The 20777-nt window shown below is 39.4% G+C and overlaps 1 protein-coding gene across 1 annotated transcript; it reads left to right on the plus strand.

The window, feature by feature from the left end:
- Positions 1-2290: 2290 nt before the first annotated feature.
- LOC100396220 (tripartite motif-containing protein 43) lies at positions 2291-10440 on the plus strand. Its single transcript, XM_035265276.3, has 7 exons — positions 2291-2826; positions 4382-4796; positions 5591-5686; positions 6761-6991; positions 7989-8011; positions 8542-8639; positions 9847-10440. Exons 2-7 carry the CDS (start codon positions 4386-4388, stop codon positions 10338-10340), a joined length of 1353 nt encoding a protein of 450 aa, XP_035121167.3. The 5' UTR covers positions 2291-2826; positions 4382-4385; the 3' UTR covers positions 10341-10440.
- Positions 10441-20777: the final 10337 nt, after the last annotated feature.

Below are 20777 nucleotides of genomic sequence, written 5' to 3' on the forward strand. Positions count from 1 at the left end.
TGGTCAACATGGTGAAACCCCTTCTCTACTAAAAATACAAACAATTAGCTGGGCACGGTGGCGCGTGCCTGTAATCCCAGCTACTCGGGAGGCTGAGGCAGGAGAATTGCCTGAACCCAGGAAGCGGAGGTTGCGGTGAGCCGAGATCGCGCCATTGCACTCCAGCCTGGGTAACGAAAGTGAAACTCTGTCTCAAAAAAAGAAAAAAGAAAGCATTAATTATTTTATTCATTAATTTATCTCTTTTATTTTATAATTTAGTTTTACTAAGAGCATTTACAACTGGCTGATCACTTCCTATGAGCCAATTACTGTTTTGAATGTTAACACAATATGCGATTTTTAATCGTCAGAGCAATTCTGCAAGTTGAGCAGGGTAGTAGCCCCATTTCATAGTTGAGATAAAAGAAAAAGATCAGGAGTTAAATAACTTGCCTAAATTCACACTAGATCATTTTAGAATGAAATAGGAAGTCTATATTATTCTTTCAACTGTACCCTGTTGACAAAAGAAAAATAGTAATAACTAAAACCCCCATAATTTGAAATTCAGCTATATTCAACATTTGTGAATTTAGCATCATGAACTGATATTTTGTAATAGTATATGGTAAATGAAACACAGAATCCCTGTTAGCAGATGAGACAATCAAATGAAACATAATTTCAATAAAATGGTATGGGTTTCTGAATCAAATTCACACACACATTCTCTTTCTCTGTAACTTGTATTCACACCCGGTATCCTTTGATACAGGGGAAAGAACTGATACAAGAAAATAAGGATGAAGACATTGCTCTTCCTCACATTTCAAAGTTTCAGTTGAGAAATTCAACATTCAGCTTAATTTACTTATAGAGAAATTATTTATTATGTGCAATGCACTGCTCAGGTGTTTCAGGAATTGTAAACATCAAATAGAGACACAGAATGGATCTTTACTATCATTTGGGAAAAAACGAAACAAATATACAAATACTGAAGGAAGAAAATGTTGCCTGTCATAAACAAATCATAATTCGAATAATGAGGCATTTTGTCAGGTAGATAAAACATCATTTTTCTTTTAAAGAGAAAATCAGCTTCATGGAATACACGGTGTTTGAAATCTACTCATATATTCTTTCTCTTTTTTTTTTTTTTTTGAGACAAAGTTTCGCTCTTGTTACCCAGGCTGGAGTGCAATGGTGCGATCTTGGCTCACCGCAACCTCCACCTCCTGGGTTCAGGCAATTCTCCTGCCTCAGCCTCCTGAGTAGCTGGGATTACAGGCACGCGCCACCATGCCCAGCTAATTTTTTTTGTATTTTTAGTAGAGACGGGGTTTCATTTTTGACATCTTACTCACACACGCACACATAAAATGGAAAGAATTGTAAACTTAATGAAACAATTCTCCCAATATTCCCCTAAAGATAACACAATCATTATACTAATTTATTAAAATCCTTTAATTTTTTGATATTTGTTAAATAAAATTAATCAAATTCGATTTACAATATTATATTCATTCTGCTTGCTTTATATTTTTGTCATAAATGTCTTCTTAGATTGTATTACTAATCATCTTTATTTTATTTTTTATATTTATTTTATTATTTATTTATGGTTTTTTTTTTTTTTTTAGACGGACTTTTGCTCTTGTTACCCAGGCTGGACTGCAATGTTGCGATCTCCGGCTCACCTCAACCTCTGCCTTCTGGGTTCAGGCAATTCTCTTGCCTCAGGCTCCTGAGTAGCTGGGATTACAGGCACGCGCCACCATGCCCAGCTAATTTTTTGTATTTTTAGTAGAGACGGGGTTTCACCATGTTGACCAGGATGGTCTCGAACTCTGGACCTCGTGATCCACCTGCCTCGGCCTCCCAAAGTGCTGAGATTACAGGCTTGAGCCACTGCACCCGGCCTATGGGGTTTTTTTAGACGGTATCTTACTATGTCACCCAGGCTGAAGTGCAGTGGCATGATCTCGGCTCACTACAACCTCCACCTCCCGGGCATAAGAGATTTTCCTGCCTTGGCCTCCCCAGTAGCTGGGATTACAGGTGCCTGCCACTGCACCTGGCTAGAGCTTTCTGGACTTTCTCTGCCCCTTGAGCTGGGAATAAGCAGTGCCAGGTAACATAGGAGGGAATCCTATGTCCCGCAGTTGCTGAGAGGCCCTGGAAGCCTTCATCTGGAGCATGAGGAGCAGGAGAAATATTCCTTCTGGAGTGGAGACCAAGAGTGTCCTTAAATTCTTACATCACAATAAAAGTGAATCAGCTAGAGGCTGCGGCTTACGCCTGCAATCCTAGCAGTTTTGTAGGCCAAGGCAGGCGGGTCACTTGAGGTCAGGAGTTCCAGACGAATCTGGCCAACATGGTGAAACCCCCTCTCTACTAAAAATGCCAAACAGCCAGGAGTGGCAGGGTGCACCTATAATCCCAGCTACTTGGGAGGCTGAGGCAGGAGAATTGCTTGAACCTGCGAGTCGGGGGTTGCAGTGAGCTGAGATCGCTTCACTGACCCCAGCCTGGGCGACAGAGCAAGACTCCCACCAAAAAAAAAAAAAAAAAAAAAAAAATCTGATCGGAAGAAACTTAATCATCTATGTTAACACCCACCTACGCCTGTGAAATCCAATCAATTAGAGGAAAAGGGTGTGGTCTTCACAGATGTATAAAAGGACACTTCAGGAGCCAAGCTCATTCTTCTCCAGAACCCACAGAGTGGCCTTGGAGACTTCCAAAAGCTACCGGCACTGCACGTGAGACCCTGATCCCTGAGCTGAACTCATCGTAATCGACAGCAAGCTTTGCTGAGAACACAGATCGATTTCTGAGGTAAGTACACAATTTACAGAGTAGGAGCTACCATTAGGTTACAAAAGAAAACAAACAAAATTTGGGAACTTGAATTTATGTGCAAACTTAGATTTTCTGAGATGAAATGATCTCGTTTTCTGAGTTTTACAAACGGCTCCATTTCTTTCTAAAAATTATTTTAAACATAATCCACAGGCTTAGAAGCTCCTTTTATTTAACCTATTTACAAATTAAACATTTCTGTCATCTCTCTTGCTACATGACCCTCAAATTAATGTTACGATTACTTTTTTACTTAATGTATTTCTTAGTTGTTTTATAGATTGTACGCATTTTGCAGTAGTTTTGAAATATCTAGTAATTTTTTAATCTCTGTAGACTCTGTAAATGGGTTAGGGGTATTGCACTGTGTGTGTATAAATGTGTTATATTCTATTCTACCAGTGGTCATGGGCCTGTGTTACAATGTGTGGCTCTACATAGATAAAGTGCATTCAATGGTTTGGGCAAACATTTTTTTCTAAAACATAGTAAAAGTCTCTTCAGAAACCTCAGTTACTCTGTCAAAGAAAGCCAGAAATGAATATTCATGGAGAAAAGTCTCACTGGCAATTGTGCAGAAACAACAGAAATAGAGGGTTTGTGTATCTATATAGTGTAGAAACCAGGATTTAGGTTTTCCACTTCGGTTTTTCTGTTTTAGACAGGATCACCCAGGCTGGAGTGCAGTGCTGGAAATAAAGCTCATTACTGCCTCTGCTTCCTACTTCAAGCAATTCTTCAGCCTCATCCCCCAAAGCAGCTGGGACTATAGGCATGTGCAAACATGTTGGGCTAATTATGTGTGTGCGTGTGTGTCTGTTTAGAGACAGGCTATCTAGACATTTTGTCATGTTGCCCGGTTTAGAACTCCTGAGCTCAAAAAAATCTGCCTAACTTGGCCTCCCAAAATGCTGGGATTACAGACTTGAGATACCTTGCCTGGCCTAGGTTTATTTATTTATTTCAAACATCCATTTGAAACACTGACTCTCTAGTGCCTACTATTATTGCATGATACTTAGTATTTATTTTTCTGACTATGTGAAAGAGTAATGATAATGCTTCCGAAGAGCTTAGAAAATATTTTTATCTTCTGTTTACACTTTTACATTTTATCAGTATATCCCCAAACAGTCCAGGAATAGTAAATATGCCAGAAAGTTTTTGTTGATCAAATTAACGTAGCAGCCTAGAAAAACAATGATTTTTTTCTTTCACCAGGAAAAGTACCTTTACCTTGATGTGTCTGTTTTACTTTGGAGTAAAGGCTAGCTTTTCCTGATTTTGGTCAAAGTATGAGTTCTGTTCTAACATTTCGTGTGTTGACTGGAGAACAATCACATTTTTCTACAGAGGTTGATGTCTCTTAGTGCCTGAGTTTTTGATTTTTCCTATTTCTGTCACTGCAAATTAAAGCCTATTCTTCTCTAGAAAAAAAAGATGTTATTCAATCACAACCTGATTCAAACTTTGCTTGGATCTTTGTCTCTCAAGGGTAGACGACTAAATTCTTGTGGTTTTCTTCCCTTAGGAAAATGGGCTCAGACTTTCCACAGGCCTTCCAGAAGGAGCTCACCTGTGTCATCTGCCTGGACTACCTGGTAGACCCTGTCACCATAGGCTGTGGGCACAGCTTCTGTAGACCCTGTCTCTGCCTTTCCTGGGAAGGAGCCCGAAGTCCTGCCAATTGCCCTGCATGCAGGGAACCATCACACCAAAAGGACTTCAAAACCGATATTCTTCTCAAGAATTTAGTGACCATTGCCAGAAAAGCCAGTCTCTGGCAGTTCCTGAGCTCCGAGAAACAAATATGTGGGACCCATAAGGAAACAAAGAAGATGTTCTGTGACATGGACAAGAGTCTGCTCTGCTCGCTGTGCTCTAACTCTCAGAAGCACAGGGATCACAAACACTGTCCCATTGAAGGGGCAGCTGAAGAATGCAGGGTAAGAGATAGCTCTGAAATCACTTGAAAGCTGGTGGCAAATAGATGAGAAGGGAGATGAGAATCGTCATTGTGATCACTCCATTCTTTGTTTTTTAAATATATATATATTATTGTATTTTAGGTTTGGGGGTACGAAATAGAAATTCCATTTGGCCCAGCAATCCTGTTACTTTATATCCAAAGGATTATAAATCGTTCTATTATAAGGACACATGCACACAAATGTTCATTGCAGCACTGTTTACAATAGCAAAGGCTTGATTCACTCCATCCTTTACTCAGTGCCAGGTGCTTTTGGAGGTACCAGTGATGAAATTTTGAATACAATATGCAACTATACCTGCCTTCATGGCACTTGCACCCAAAAAGAGGGTGATTAAGTAAATGTCATTATTATTTTGACTGTACAGTGTAATGCTAAAGACAGTGAAAAGCTAGCAAAACTACAAGTGCAAAGAAACGTATTTAGTATTACTTGACAAACAAAATAAGGGCATAGTACCTGACAAAAGCTGGGGGCTAGCATAGTGAATTCCGAAGCAGGATGTTTCACTGATCATTATCTGGGCTACAAGAAATCTTCACTTACCAGTTCCCTAAACTGCTATACATTCTGAAACCTCAGAATTGAAAAATAATATTACTTGAGGATGAGCAGTGACAAATTTTGTTTTTCCTTTTTCCTCTACCCAGTGCCTCTATATATTGTACCCCTTGCCTGCATACACCACTCAGAGTGTGGAATCTACGGTATTTGATTTTCTGTTGTTCACTCTCATCATTCTTTTGCAGGAGAAGCTCCTAAAGCAAATGAGAATTCTATGGGAAAAGATTCAAGAAAATCAGAGAAATCTAAATGAGGAGAGAAAAAGAATCACCCTCTGGAGGGTGAGTATGAGATCATGTATCCTCAGGACCTGCTTGAGACAGACATGCTGAGAACATTTATATTAGCGACTTTTGTTGAAATTCTCATATGCCAGATTTTGTCATGTGTTTATCCATAGGCTGGAAAACAACCTGACTGTTCAATATAACAATTGTTCAGGTGTTGTAGAAATATTTTCATATAAATAAAAAATAAATATAAATTCTGAAAGGCAAGTATATGCTTAAAATTAATAGATATTTCAGGCAGAGGTTTCTGTATGAGATGAATTATGTAATATTGATTAAATAGTATATAACTGAGAAATAGATATTGAATGGTGAATATGATGTTGCTCCTAGGTAAGAAAGTGGGTGGGAACAGTAATGTAAGGAAAATGCCTCTGCTGGTGAAATCTGATAGGGAAGGTCCCAGACCACGATGCCAGTTCAAGTAGGAGAAGACGTAACAAGACGAAAAGCTGCCGAGAAGGGACAATAATGACTAGGGGAGTGAGAGAATAAATATGGCAATATTGGGAGGAGAAACACAATGGAATGGGGATTCATGGTGGTAGAATGGCAGGGCAACTCAGAGCCTGTGGATTTAGACAGAAGAAAGAGAGGAGACAGAAAAAAGGCAGTCAGTTTCAGAGATGAGGGTTAAAATGTTTGCTAAGATCTTTTTTTGTGTGATGGCTTCTGATCCTGATTATAATATACTAACAACATTTCTACTGAGAGTGGCTGTTTAGGCTGTGAATCACAAAGATTTGAGGCCACAAACTAATTGAGTAACAAAGATTACATATATTATTGATGACAATTTAACAATCGATCCAAAATTTATGTGTTTTCTAGTGGTATTTCAGATTTGAAAGAAGATATATTTAAACACGTAAATCTAAAGGACTTTTTTGCAGGTTTTAAAGAATTGATGAATCAGATAAATTTTGAAGGGAATGTCTTGTTTATCTCATCATGTTGTTTGTAAAGAATAAAAAACAGATGAAGGAAAGAGCAGGATGAATTTGTGGGTCTGTGAAGTGGGGAGTCGACCTGGGTATATGACCTACAAAATTCATGTCCCTGCAGGGCTATGTGTATCACCGGGCACTGATGATCAGGGATGAGTATAGGAAGCTGCATCCAGTTCTCCATAAGGAAGAAAAGCAACACTTAGGGAGATTGTACAAGGCACACAAAGAGATATTTCCCCAACTCCTGAGAAGCTGGATCAACAAGTATCAAAAGAAGAAACACTTGAAAGAAACGTATCAGGAACTAATGGAAATGTGTCATAAACCAGATGTGGAGCTGCTCCAGGTAAGAACTGAGGATGCCCCTTGAGACACTTTGATTAGCTGATATTTACGTCTTTGCCTTACATTTGGGTACTTCTTCGTATCCTCCATTGATGGTAAGGGTCATTCTCACCTGGTTATAGTGATGAACTACAACTCCTAACCTAATCATGAAAACAAAGCTTTATGGAACTGAGCAAATAGACTTCCACAGAACATTTTCTACCACAAGCTTTCTTCTCCAGTTCATTTCCTTTAAACTGCGGAAGAAAAAAATTTCTTGTAAAAATTCTATTTTTGTCTCCATTGGATAATACATAGAAATTACAGGAAAACTAACATTTCTTTCTTTCTCCTATTGGGGAGTCCTAGGTTTGAAATGTCCTTGATTTTGAAGGGCACTTGATTTCCTAGGGTTTTGAAATGCCCACATTAGCCTCTGGAGACTGGCCCTGAAAAAGACTGCAGTGTAGAGAGCAGTGCTCAGTCACCACTCACACTTTTCTCTCTCACTCAAATTCAGGGTCCTGAAGTCATCAGAAATACCTATTATGAATAGGTTTTACTGGTATAAATGTTAGAGATGTGAATACATTTAAAAAGAGCTGCAGTGGTAGTATGTGGTACTTTTAAACTTTTCAAAACCTAAAGGCTAGATGGCAGGATAACAAGTCGTTCATCTGTTTGTTTGTTTTGAGAAAGAGTGTTGTTCTGTCACCCAGGCCGAAGTGCAGTGGCCCAATCTAGACTCACTGCAACCTCTGTCTCCTGGGTGCAAGCGAATCTCCTGCCTCAGCCTCTTGAGTAGCTGGGACTACAGGCGTGCACTATGATGCCCAGCTGATTTTATTTGTATTTTTAGTAGAGATGGGGTTTTACCATGTTGGCCAGGCTATTCTGGAACACATGATCTCAGGTGATCCACCCACCCCAAAAATGCCGGAATTACAGGTGTGAACCCCCACATCTGGTCAGAATAACAACTTTCTAAAGAAGTCCTTTTTTCTCTCTCTTTACAGGATTTGGGAGACATCATGGCAAGGTATGTTTTTGGCCATCATTGCAAGCTGAAGCACAAGGCATGCTACGAAAAACATCAAGCTGTTTCCAACAAAGTGAAAATATACTTTATTAAGAGCATAATGTGTCAGTGTAACTGTGTGTATATGTTTGTGTACTCATGTGTTTGTGTGTTATGTTGAATGTGTTCTTCTATGCCCTCTATCAGACGTTAATCTTTTCTTACTTTCCCGAGTGACTCAGGGGTTAATGTTTCAAAGAGTTCAATGCAGAAGTTGCTAGAATATAGTTGCCTATTTTTAGGATTCAGAATTATAATTAGAGACAAACTATTTGGTGGCATATAGGGAGAGAAGCAATTATCTTTCAGTGGCAGTAGGATAGAAATGCAGTGAATCGTTAGAAAGGTTCCCTAAGAGAGCCACAAAGCCATCCTAGCGTGGTGCAGTAACATTACAACATCAGAAGTGGGTTTGGATGAAGCGTTTCCTGTTGGAAATGCTTAAACACAGAAACCAGAACGGTTAACCAACTGCACCTGCTTCCCTGCAGGAGCGAGTCTGTGCTGCTGCACATGCCCCAGCCTGTGAATCCAGAGCTCACTGCAGAGCCCATCACTGGACTGGTGCACAGGCTCAACCGCTTCCAAGGTGAGTGTCGCCCTCTTGCTGGGACCAACACGTATATCTTCAATGGTTTTCTATGGGCAGCTTTCCCAGTGTAATGATTTTTCATCTAGAAGAAGAGAATCGTCTGTGAATAGGTCTTTATAGTTGAAGTTTCACTATCATCCAACAGGCAAAACTAAATAAAAGCTGGTGAAATGTAATAGGAATCAGTCATATAACAAATCACTTTAAAAAATTAAACATGCAGAAGGGCTCCTTAGGACTTAGAACCATTCTCTCATACAATTTCATGTAGACAAGTATTACATGAGGTATGCAGAACTTAGTTAATTCAGGACATTTCAATTTCAGATTGAGTGCTATTAATGATTGTGGCTTGGGTGACAGTGTTTATTTTTAAGTACATTTCAGGTGAAGTTTCATAGCATTTGTAATTTTAATCATGTGCATTTTAATCAACTAAAACATACACGAATAACTTACATAACGGTGCAAAAACTGAGGAGCTGTGAACAGTAGGAAAGTGATTTGGAGGGTGATGAGGCCTTAGAACTCCAGGATAGATCATGATCAATCAGGCAGATAAAAGAAGTCTGTGCCCGAATCTGGCATGAAAGCAAGGAATCTACCCTTTTCATTAGGCAGATTCAGATTTTCTCTTTAGGCATGAAAGCAAGGAATCTACCCTTTTCATTAGGCAGATTCAGATTTTCTCTTTAGGCATGAAAGCAAGGAATCTACCCTTTTCATTAGGCAGATTCAGATTTTCTCTTTAGGTATGAATTTGCCAGCGTAAGTGGCAGATTATAATATTTCTGGCAAAGTGATACCTTTTTTGTTTAGGTTTAAGAATAGCTTCCCACCTCATCTCCTGTCCCCAGCCTGCTGCTCTGCCCTGACAGAGAAGAGGCAATGGATGTAAATTTTATTGCTTTGGACTTGGCTGCAGTGCAAGATCTTTTAGTTTTTCAGTTGTAACAAACAGTAGCTTACTAGACATAGGTGTGACCGTCCTCCCCTTCATAGTCTTTGAGTTTATAGACATTGAGATCATTGTACTTTAGCCATTTATTTGTGCAGATAGCCTAACACCCTTTGATTCCAACATTTTTCCAGACAAATGTTGCCTTTTAATCTTGACCTGTGGTTTCTAGTGAGAGCCTCTTTCTTATCTGAACATAAGAAGGTATAAACTGCTTTTCACCGGAACATTCTCTTTTTTCTACAGTGGAAATTTCCTTCGGTTATGAAGTAAGCAATCACAGTATCAGGCTGTTCGAGGCTGTGAGAAGTTGGATGGTTAGACCTGACCGGGAAGGTGGATCTTTGAATTCTGACAGACCTGACTATTTTGCTGCATGGGGAGCCCGGGGCTTCTTCTCTGGGAAACACTACTGGGAGCTGGATGTGGACGACTCCTGGGACTGGGCTCTGGGAGTCTGTAAGGACTCCTGGATAAGGAAGAATGGCACCATGATTACATCTGAGGACATATTTCTTCTTTTATGTGTGAAGGTGGATGATCATTTCCGTCTCTTGACCACCTCTCCAATGCTTCCTCACTATGTAGAGAAACCTCTGGGCCGGGTTGGTGTGTTTCTGGATTTTGAAAGTGGAAGTGTGAGTTTTTTGAATGTCGCCAAGAGTTCCCTCATATGGCGTTACCCAGCTGGCTCCTTAAAGTTCCCTGTCAGGCCTTTCTTTTACACTGGCCACAGATGATCAGGATGAAGAAACCTGACTGTTGGGAACTGCATGTACGAGGGAGCTGTTCACTGTTGAAGCAAAGGAATCACACTGTGCAGGCTTTTTTCTACTTTAGTGTCACCTTGTTTTATTGCTATTAAATAAAAAATATGTAAAACGCAATACGTTATTGCACACTTTCTTACAATTAAAATAATCTCTTATGGCCCATTACCTGAAACATACATTGTGGTTTTCCACTGTTTTGGGAATTTATTGGATGGAATTCTGGAAATACGTGGCTGTGTGATTCAGACTTAATGATCTCATGCAGGAACACAATTTGCACATCATGGACAGACAGGAGTTCATACAATGCACTTGTAAGTGTGAGAGCTCCCTCCTACTGATACAGTAAGTTCTACACCTCATTACCTTAGGGGGGGCAAATTCATTTTACACAGAAGTTTTCACTGATTCTTTGGGCCAGAATAGGGATTTAACAGTCATGTGTCCTACGGCGATAAAAAGACATTATTAGGTGATTTGATCACTATGTGAACATCAGAGTGAACTTACAAAAACCTGGAGAGCTTATCCATCTGCAGACATAGGCTAAATGGTACAGCCTGTTGCTTCTCTGAGAACTTGTTTGCGATGTCTGAGCAACAACCAAAATGGTTTAGCCCACATTGATTTCTGTAGCTGTTTAACAAAGCAAACCACGTCACCCAGTGAAAAACAGGTGAGCAGACTGTCTGCTTTTCAATGTGTTTATACTTCCAATTCACAGATTGTGAATCTTCACTGATAACCTAGACCCAAGTCATGTTCATCACCTCATGTTACAGTGAGAACATATAGTATCTGGGGAAAAAAACAAAAAATGGTGAAATCCAAGACAAAACAAATGAAACCCAGTTCTGGTGAAAACCCAGATTATAGTGAGTCCATTGAGTCTGTCTACCCACCAAACAGTCATTTTTTTCCTGTTGACTGATTAAATAATGTCAACAACATTCTACTTCCAGTCCAGCAGATGATCCTGGCTGATGTCTGGGGGTTCCTCAGTTGGGGCTGTTACCTCTAATCTATTCAAATGGCCTCTCCAGGTAGCCACTTGGGCTTGCTCACAGCATAGTACTTAATTTTCCACAGTGAATATTCCCACAGAGTCAGGAGAAGTCTATTCTACCATTACACTATGGAGTAAAGTACCAGCTGTAGTCACAAGCTTACACAAAGTAAAGGGACTAGAACACTCAACAGTGGTGGTTTTGAAGTTGCATCATAGGAAGAGAATGTGGGATGGAATATATATTTTAGAACTCTTTCAGAGCAAGGGAGGGAAGAATAGAACCAAGACTTCCTAAGAAGTGGACACTGAGGATCTACGTCCAGAGATTGGGGGACCTGTAAAACATGAGATCCAACAAGTCCTGATTGAAACACCATTCCTGCTGTGGATTCCTGCAAAAAGGCAATTCGCAACTGAGACCAGGTAAGTATCCTTTTGGAAATTTTCTTCAAGATTTTCTATCAACTGGACAATCGTGATGAACACAACATGGCAAAACCATTGATGAAGATGCACACGATACTGGAGTAGAGGGAAGGAAGGGATGGTCCATCTCCTTCAAGATGACCAGGGCCAGACCCAGTAATTTCCAGAACAGTGAGATGAAAAAGGTCAGTGCTGCCTTGACAGGAACCCCCTTCTGCTGTCTGTACGTGGCTGGAAGCTATACATGTGGGCCTTCTGAATGTCCTGTACTTCCCAAGACTTCCTGATGATAAGAGCCACTGACTGGGGCTCATAATACATAGAATACCTTCAGGATAGATGGTGAGAAAGTCTTTCCCTCAAAAGCCAGAAGTTCAGAAACCTGTAGCCGAGTCATCCACTGGACATTACCAGTAAGCATGGACTGAAGAGAGAGAAACATTGGCTTTAACCTCAGGTAACAGCTGCTCCATTCTCACTGCCCTGTGGCGCCCATACTCAAAAGAGAAGGTGAGGTTAGGGCCTGTGACTATTCTTCTTCTGGATTGTGGACGTTTTTGAGGCTGACTCAGAGATACATCTTCTGTCTACTAAAATCTAATGTCTATTAACATTCTGCTGTAAAACAGATAGGCCATGTCCTGTCACAGGCCTCTCACCATGTGCCCATATCTTCCACTCCTCTGGCCCTTGTTGAACCGTGATGCCTGCCAGAATCACTCTGAAATTCTTCTCCCCTTCCATCAGTCCTCTGGCCCAGTTCTCAGAGCACAGCTCCCTGTCTATCCACTTTCTCATTATCTGCTCTTGCCCTTCAATTTCACAACATTAGAAAAGTTGGCCATCAAAATATCCAAGAATGGAAAACAGGGGTTGCCTATTTCATCTGAGACCCAGCAAAGCAGATGCAGGATTCTAAGGGAGGAGAATGAAGCAAAAATGGATGCCCTTGAAACTGCTGTCACATCCTTGTGACATCTAAATCGGTAAAAGATATTCGAGGTTAAGTAATTAGAACAGAGAAAGTGGACAGTTAAGTTCAGGTGTATATGGAGAAAGAAAGGTTCTATCAGTGCCTGACACAAAGTAAAACTCTTACCTTAATGGGATGCACACCAGAATGGGTCAGAAAAGAAACCCCAGGTGAAGAAAAGCGAAGCCACAGTGAACAAGAGATCCAGATAAAGAAGGGAGCAGGCAACATTTCCGGCAAATTTCAAAATGATTCTTGAGTGCTTACATTGCCTGGAATTGGAGTGAAGTTTCTGCTGTATATCAGTACCCAATGTAAAAAAGACAGCCGAGAGTAACATGGCATCATGATTAAAAGCAGCTTCCTGAAGCTACACTGCCTGGGTTTGATTCCCAAACTCACTGCTTATAAGCCTCATTTCCAGAATAAATTGTCTTTCTCAAAGCTATGTGTGTGGGTATGGAGTGTATGGGTGTGTTATTATATTTATATAATATGGTATTTGTATATACACAGTAATTGTACAGATATATATATATATATATACGTATATCTAGATAGATAGATGACAGATTCTGTAGCTATATATAATAATTGGATCAGTACCTTGCACATGGGTTAAAATTTACTTAAACAAAGGAACAGCTACAAGACAGATAAACTGTAAATGTAGTTCAGCCAAAAGAAAGGCAAAGGAATGAAAACAAAGGAAAGAATAGAAACTTACGAGGAGGCAAGGAAAAAAAAGAGCAAATCATTGAGAGAGAACCCAAACTTAAGATAGCAATGCATGAAAGTGCCAGCAAAAGCCTTTTAAAAGCTCTTTAAAACTTCTAACATTTGCATTAGAAGATTGATTAGAGAAAGGACACATTTGCATATCACCTGGGATGGAGGCTTCATCTGGTTCTCACACTCAGGGTTCTAAGATGCCATAATCATGACATACAGCAGTCACAGACCTCAAGAATCACTGTCTGGAGCTTTCTAACATGCCTCAAAAGAAAGCAGAAAACGCTGAAGGTCTCAGCTAAGGGATTCACAATCTAGGACTTGGACTTTAGCCATTTGGACCTTCCTGTATGTCGTCCTCAATTTGCAATGTTGTGACACAATGCTGTTCTTCAGCTCCCAGAGCATCTTGAATGACACCACAGGCTAATCCACTGGGCTTCTAAGCCTTGCTGTGGCTCCTAGTCTTAGTTTGGAGAGCTATGGTGGTTCTCAGCTACCCTTAGAGTATGTGAGACAGACACCCCTGCCAACTGACAGTGGAGCCACAAAAAAGTGGGAGACTTAATGAGGCCGTGCGAGGACATTGGGCATATGAAGTATAAAGGACTGAATCCATGTGTTCTGGCTTCCACATTTGTCCCAATCACCCAGGTGGGGACACCCTCAGGAATCAACTTTCCCTTTGTTCAGTGATGCATGGCAGGTGTCTTTAAATAAGCTCCCATAGATTAGGGAGATCTGGCTCTTAGCTTCACAGGTTCAATGAAAGGCTTTACATTACTGATTATCTGTGAAAAATGAACCCTGATTTCATGGATTTGAGAATATTACAGATTATGTAATGTCTTTGCATTTCAGCCCACATTTATTTTATGAATATGCTCGAAATTTTTTATCACTTTCACTTTTTTGAAGACATATCTTCATATTTCAGTCCACCATTATTCTGCAACTATGCTGCAGATTATTTTATTACTTTCTCACCCTATCTCTCTCTCTCTCTTCTTTTTTTTTTTTTTTTGGAGACATGAGTATCTCACTTTACTATAGAATTCTGCGTTCTCTGGCTCCTCAATTATTCTTTTAAATGTAAATAAGTTTTTTACTATCCACCCCATATATAATGTATACTCCCTTTTACTTTGTAATTTACTATATACATTGGTTTATTATACTTTGTGTTTCTATAACATAATTCCTGAGGTTAGGTATTTTATAAAAGAAAGAAGTAAATGCTCACAGTTCTGGCTGCTGGAAGTCTAAGTTAAGACTGGGCAGCTGCACCTGGTGAGGGACTCAGGCTGAGTCCATTTATGGCAGGGAGTGGGGAAGGAGAAGGCAGATGCAAAGACATCACGTGGTGAGAGAGAAAGCAAGAGAGAGAAACCAGGAAGATAGACTTTAACAACTTGCTCTCTCAGGAACAAGCCCATTCCCGCTGAAGCAAAAATTTACCACCCCATCTCAACCCAACAACATGAAGGCATTAATCTATATAAGAGGGATTGATTCCCATGACCCAAACACCTCCTAGTAGTCTCTACCTCTCAACACTGCAAATTGGAGATCAATTTCAACATGTGATTTCGCAGGCACAAGCCAAACCGCGGAATATATGATGGTTTAAATGATGAAGTTTCCATCATTTTAAGTCTTATTTTATCCTTCCCTATCACTTTGTCTTTCTTTTGTTTATACTGAAGACCCAGGAGAAGTCTCAAAATCAGCACTATAAAATAAAACTTTGCTGTAATTATTTCAAACCTAAAAGTAATGGTATTTTCTTAGACTGCGAACTGGGATTCAATCTATTTCTTGATTTTGTTGACATTGTCACTTAGAATTTGCATTCCATCATGTTTTGGGAAACTTCAATGCAATAATATGTCTTTATATTTGTTTGTTAGCTGCATATGTAGTATGTACTATGTTCTAAGCATTGCATTAGAAAATGAGAATATAGTAGCAAGTAAGACAAATTCTGGCTTTGCCATCTTAGAATATACAGTCTAATAGTAATGTGTCTACAAATTGAATGAAAGTTTGCTGGATATGATGAGGAGATAGCATAATATGCTTTGAGTGTGTAATAATAACTATCTGGTCTACAGAGGGTGGGAGGAATTCCCTAAAAAGCCTTTGTTCGAGGTGTGCTAAAAAGTGATTAATGAATAGGATTTAGAGACATAATCTGCCAGATACTTGGATCTACCCATCCAGATCTTGAAGAGAAAACTAAGAGCTCTGGTGAGTTCAGTAACTGAGATATTCAGCACTTTATTCTTCTACCCCAACCTTGCTTAAATATGTGAGTAAAACACATTATTTACAGTGTGAATGCCTTCGATAAATTATGTGAAATGAGAGAAACCAGACACAAAGGGGCACATATTGCATCATTTGATTTGCATAAAATGTCTACAATACACAACTCTACAAAGGTCTAAAGTACATAATGGATGCCATGTAGGTCAGAGTGATGGAGGGGAAAAGAATATAGAGTAACATTAAAGGTAATTCAGTTTTCTCTGGGGGCACAGTAATTGTCCTGGAATCAGATAGTTATGGTTGTTGCATATATTAATTTAAATAAAAATTGATAAACAAATGTAAACACTCAATGTGGCTATCCCATTTCATACACACACAACAATTTTGTTTTCCCAAGTTATGAGCTCAAAGAGGGTCACACATTGTCCTGTTGTCTCACACAAGAGGGTTTGGGATTGAAGTTTCTTTGAAGAGGGGAATTCACCAAGATATGATCATGAAACCTGATTATCATTGGGAGCCAAGACAGAAGAAAGATGTCGGAAAAAAAGAAAAAGGGGGGTAAAAAGCTATTTATGAGGGAACCTTTACAAGCATTATGAAAGCTCTCAACTATGTTGCCATAATCCAGAAATACCAACAACCCTTCCCAACGGCCTTTGCACACAGTGAGTTAAGGTTAGGAAGATGGAAAGGGTATAAAGATGATTTTTCTTTAAAGAAAATAGAAAATTGCTCACCAAGTTGGTCAGGCTGGTATGGAACTCTTGACCTCAGGTGATCCTCCTGCCTCGGCCTCCCAAATTGCTGCTATTACAGGCATGAGCCACCATGCCCAGCCAGCCAATAACTTTTTTGAATTGTGTACCAATATTTACTTTAGAGTCTGTACTGCAACTTTCATTTCTTGTAATGCATGAATCAGGATAGACTATCAGAGTTGTAAGTTGGAGCAAGGCACAGTAGCTAGAGTCTGTCATCCAGCACTTTGGGAGGTCAAGGCAGGAGGATCACTTGAGCCTAGAAGTTCTGAGCTTCAGTGAGCTATGATCGTGCCACTGAACTTCAGCTTAAGCAACAGAGAGAGAAGCTGTCTGCAAAAAGTAAAAGAAAACCATGACAGAAAGGCAAAGTTATGAGTTAGGAAGTATTACTGCTTTTTTTCTGTTCTCTAGAAGGGTATGTCTAAAAGTGTGTTGTTTCTTTCTTAAATGTTTTGAAGATTTCACTGAAAACAATCACTGGGGTTTTCTTTGGGAGAAGTTTTGATTTTTAGATAATAGGCCGTACATTTTTAGAATTTAAATCATGTCTTAGATTTGTCTATGGTTTCTTCTGTCAATTTTTGCCAGATATGTTTTTCAAGGTAATTTCTCATTTCATCTAAATCATCAAGTGTATGGGCACAAAACAGGTCTGAAAAACTTATTAACATATTAATTTCTGAATGACATATGTGTTTGCCTCTTTATTATTGATTTGAACTCCACTTCTCCATTCTTTAATTGAGTCTCACTGAGAATGTATAAATTGAATTTATCTCTTTAAAGTGCCTGCTTTGGCCAGGCATGGTGGCTCACACCTGTAATCTCAGCACTTTGGGAGGCCGAGGTGGGTGGATCACTTAAGGTCAGGAGTTTGAGACCAGCCCGGCCAACATGGCAAAACCTTGTCTCTACTAAAAATACAAAAATTAGCCAGGAGTGATGGCATGGGCATGTAATCCCAGCTGCTCTGGAAACTAAGCCATCCCTTGAACCCAGGAGTGGAGGTTTCAGGGAGCCGAGAGATTGCACTACTCCAGTCCACCCTGGGTGACAGAGTGAGACTCTGTCTAAAAAAAAAAATTAAAAGAAAGGCCTACTTTTGACACTTGGACATGTTGATTTACTTATTGTGTACATTTTAGTCAATATTCTGCAATTATGTATTTATTTATTTACTTTTAGATTGTGGCATGAATTTGCTTTGTTTATCTGACTCCTTGGGATAGACCTTTATTTGTAACTAATGGATGAATTTAATGCTATCTATTTTCTTACATTGCTTTAATCAAATCTCAGAAGTTTTCTTCCTATATATCTTGAATATTATCCAGTGAAAAATATATTCATTGCTTTTATTTACTTCATGCATTTGGAGAAAAACTGTGAAGGAGAGAGAATAAAATACCTTTTTAAACCTTTAAGTATAGCAGTACATGTGCAGGTTAATTCCATAGGTAATCTTGGGTAACCAGGGTTTGTTGTATAGACTACTTTATCAACCAGGTCTCAAGCCTAGTACCCATTAGTTATTTTCCCTGATCTTCTCCCTCTTCTCACCCTCCACCCTCCTATAGGCCCCAGCGTGTTTTGTTCTCTCTGTGACCATATGTTCTCATCATTTCACTCCCACTTATTAGTGTGAACCCACGATATTTGGTTTTCTGTTCCTGTGTTAGTTTGCTAAAGATAATGACCTCCAGCTCCATCCATGTCCCTGCAAAAGACATAATCTAAGTTTTCATGGCTGCATAGTGGGAATACATTTTGTAGTGACATTATAAAACAATTAGAAACAATTGAAATTAATTTTAATATCTTTTAAACAAATATATCTGATATGTTTCAACATGATCAAGATCATATATATTAATAAGATATTTTATGTTGTTATTTGCTTTTGTTTGTTTGTTTTGAAACAGGGTCTCCCTCTGTTCCTCAGGCTGGAGTGCAGAGATGGGCATCCTTAACTGCAACCTCAACATCCTGGGCTCCAGTGATCGTCCCACTTCAGCCTCCCCAGTAGCTGGGACTACAGGTGCTCACCACAACACCCGGCTAAATTTTTTGTGTATGTGTGTTGATGAGGTCTCACAATATTGCCCAGTCTGGTCTCAAATTTCTTGAATCATGAAATCGTCCCAGCCTCACAAAGGGCTGGTTTACAGGTGTGATCCACTGCACTCTACCTTCTTACCTTTCATACCAGATTTTTGAAATTACACATTATAAGATCCAAAGTAAGAGAAGTGTGAAAAAGACGAGGTCCCTAAATTTCAAGAACTACAGAGAGTAAAACTGTGGTAATCAGACCGATTTAACCTGAGATACAGGAAAACCAATCTACAAAGAAAGCAAACTTTGATTATAAAGCAAGATTCTTGACTTTGTGATTACAGAGGTTTAGCAGTTTTCTGTAATGGTAAAATCCAGGCAGGCCACGAGAGTGGAGGCAGAGGTGGATTCAATGAGAATTTCTTTCAACCAGGCCTCACAATTTAGTACAAGTAACAGACACACAGAGCGATAATCCCAGTACATGATAACTGCCACAAATATCTATCTATTAGGCATATAGAATCGAAGATCAACTCTGTTTGGATGAGTCTTGAAGGATGAATGGAAATTTTGCTGGTGAATAAACAGTAACAGTGGTCCAGTTTCAGAGACAGGGCTGCCTAAAGCAGGGTGAAGACAATTTTTAGCAACTCAATAAAAGCAATGCCAGAATGGTGCATAGGAGGGGGATTTTAAAGGAATGTATGAGGAGCTGAAGGAAATGTGCCATAACCCAGAGGTGGAGCTACTCCTGGTACTGACTGACCATGGGGTATCAGGATGTTGAACATTCACATGCGCAGGTGTTTTTCCTCTCTCCTGAAATGCATTCTTCACTTTGCTTCCAGAAACACATTTCCATAACTAATCCTTTGTGGATATAGTCCCTCCAGGGAATTTTACCAGAACAAAGGTCCCTCTTACTTTATCCAACAGCAACAAAACTTTGTGGAATGGTCAAGGTAACAGCCCCAATAAATATTCCCCATATTAAGTGAATAACATATTTTGCTTTTTTGAATATATATAAAATAGTGAGTGATTCATTTATATCAGGTTAATTTGGAGACATGGCAAGATTGGAAGTTTTGGGAATCTAAATATTATTTTTCATCCACTCACTGTTGTAATAGGGTCTCAGGAAGATGACTGAGTAGGCTCTTCATGGTTACTGTGAAAAAGACTCTCTGGGCCTTTTCTCCCTTCACTTGTATAAGAAATGTCTTCAAGACTCAGACTTTATCAGGACGTTAGTTCATGACAATATGATAAACTAGGTTTTTCATTAGAGACGAAATATAAAATGCTTTCTGGAAGGGAAAATATTTTCATAAGCTGTCTGCAGATCTCACACTGAACTTAGGGTAAGATTCATCCTACAGAAAGCACAAAGTCTTTCTTTCTTTCTTTCTTTTTTAACAACTGTTTGGAGACATATTACACAAGTGAGTATATTGCTAGATTTTGGCGATTTTACTGGACATATGCAAAGAAAGTGTTGGAAAAAAGGGAGAAGAAGCAAACACTAAAATAAACAAATATATAAACAAAAAAGAATGAAAAAAATCATCTCAGTTTATTATTATTATTATTATTATTTTGAGACTGAGTCTTGCTCTGTGAGACTCTGAGCGAGAGTAATGAACTGTGGTCCAAAGGTAATCAGACAGATTTAACCTGAGATGCAGAGAAACCAATCTACAAAGACAGGAAACTTTGATTATGAAGTTTTGCACCAGACTGGAGTACAATGGCAGGATCTCGGCTCACTGCAACCTCCGCCTCCTGTGCTCAAGCAATTTTCCTGTCTCAGCCTCCCCAGTAGCTGAGAGTATAGGCACAAGCCATCATGCCCCATTAATTTTTGTACTTTTAGTAGAGATGGGTTTCACCATCTTGGCCAGGCTGGTCTTGAACCCCTGACCTCTTGATCCACCAGCCTCAACCTCCCAAAGTGCTGGGATTACAGGCGTAAACCACTGTGCCTGACCTGATTTTTTTTTTTTTTTTTATACCTCTAAATCCTGGATAGGTGAAAGACAAAATGTTGCTTTCTGGATAATGAGAAAGTCACCAGAGGAAGCAGCAGGAAAGAGAATGGGAAAGTATTTTAGAACTGAAAAAGTGTTGATTTGTTGTTCACATATACAGGTACACACACACACACA

This window comes from Callithrix jacchus, chromosome 10 (genome assembly GCF_049354715.1).
Source record: "Callithrix jacchus isolate 240 chromosome 10, calJac240_pri, whole genome shotgun sequence".
NCBI classification, from domain to species: Eukaryota; Metazoa; Chordata; class Mammalia; order Primates; family Cebidae; genus Callithrix; species Callithrix jacchus.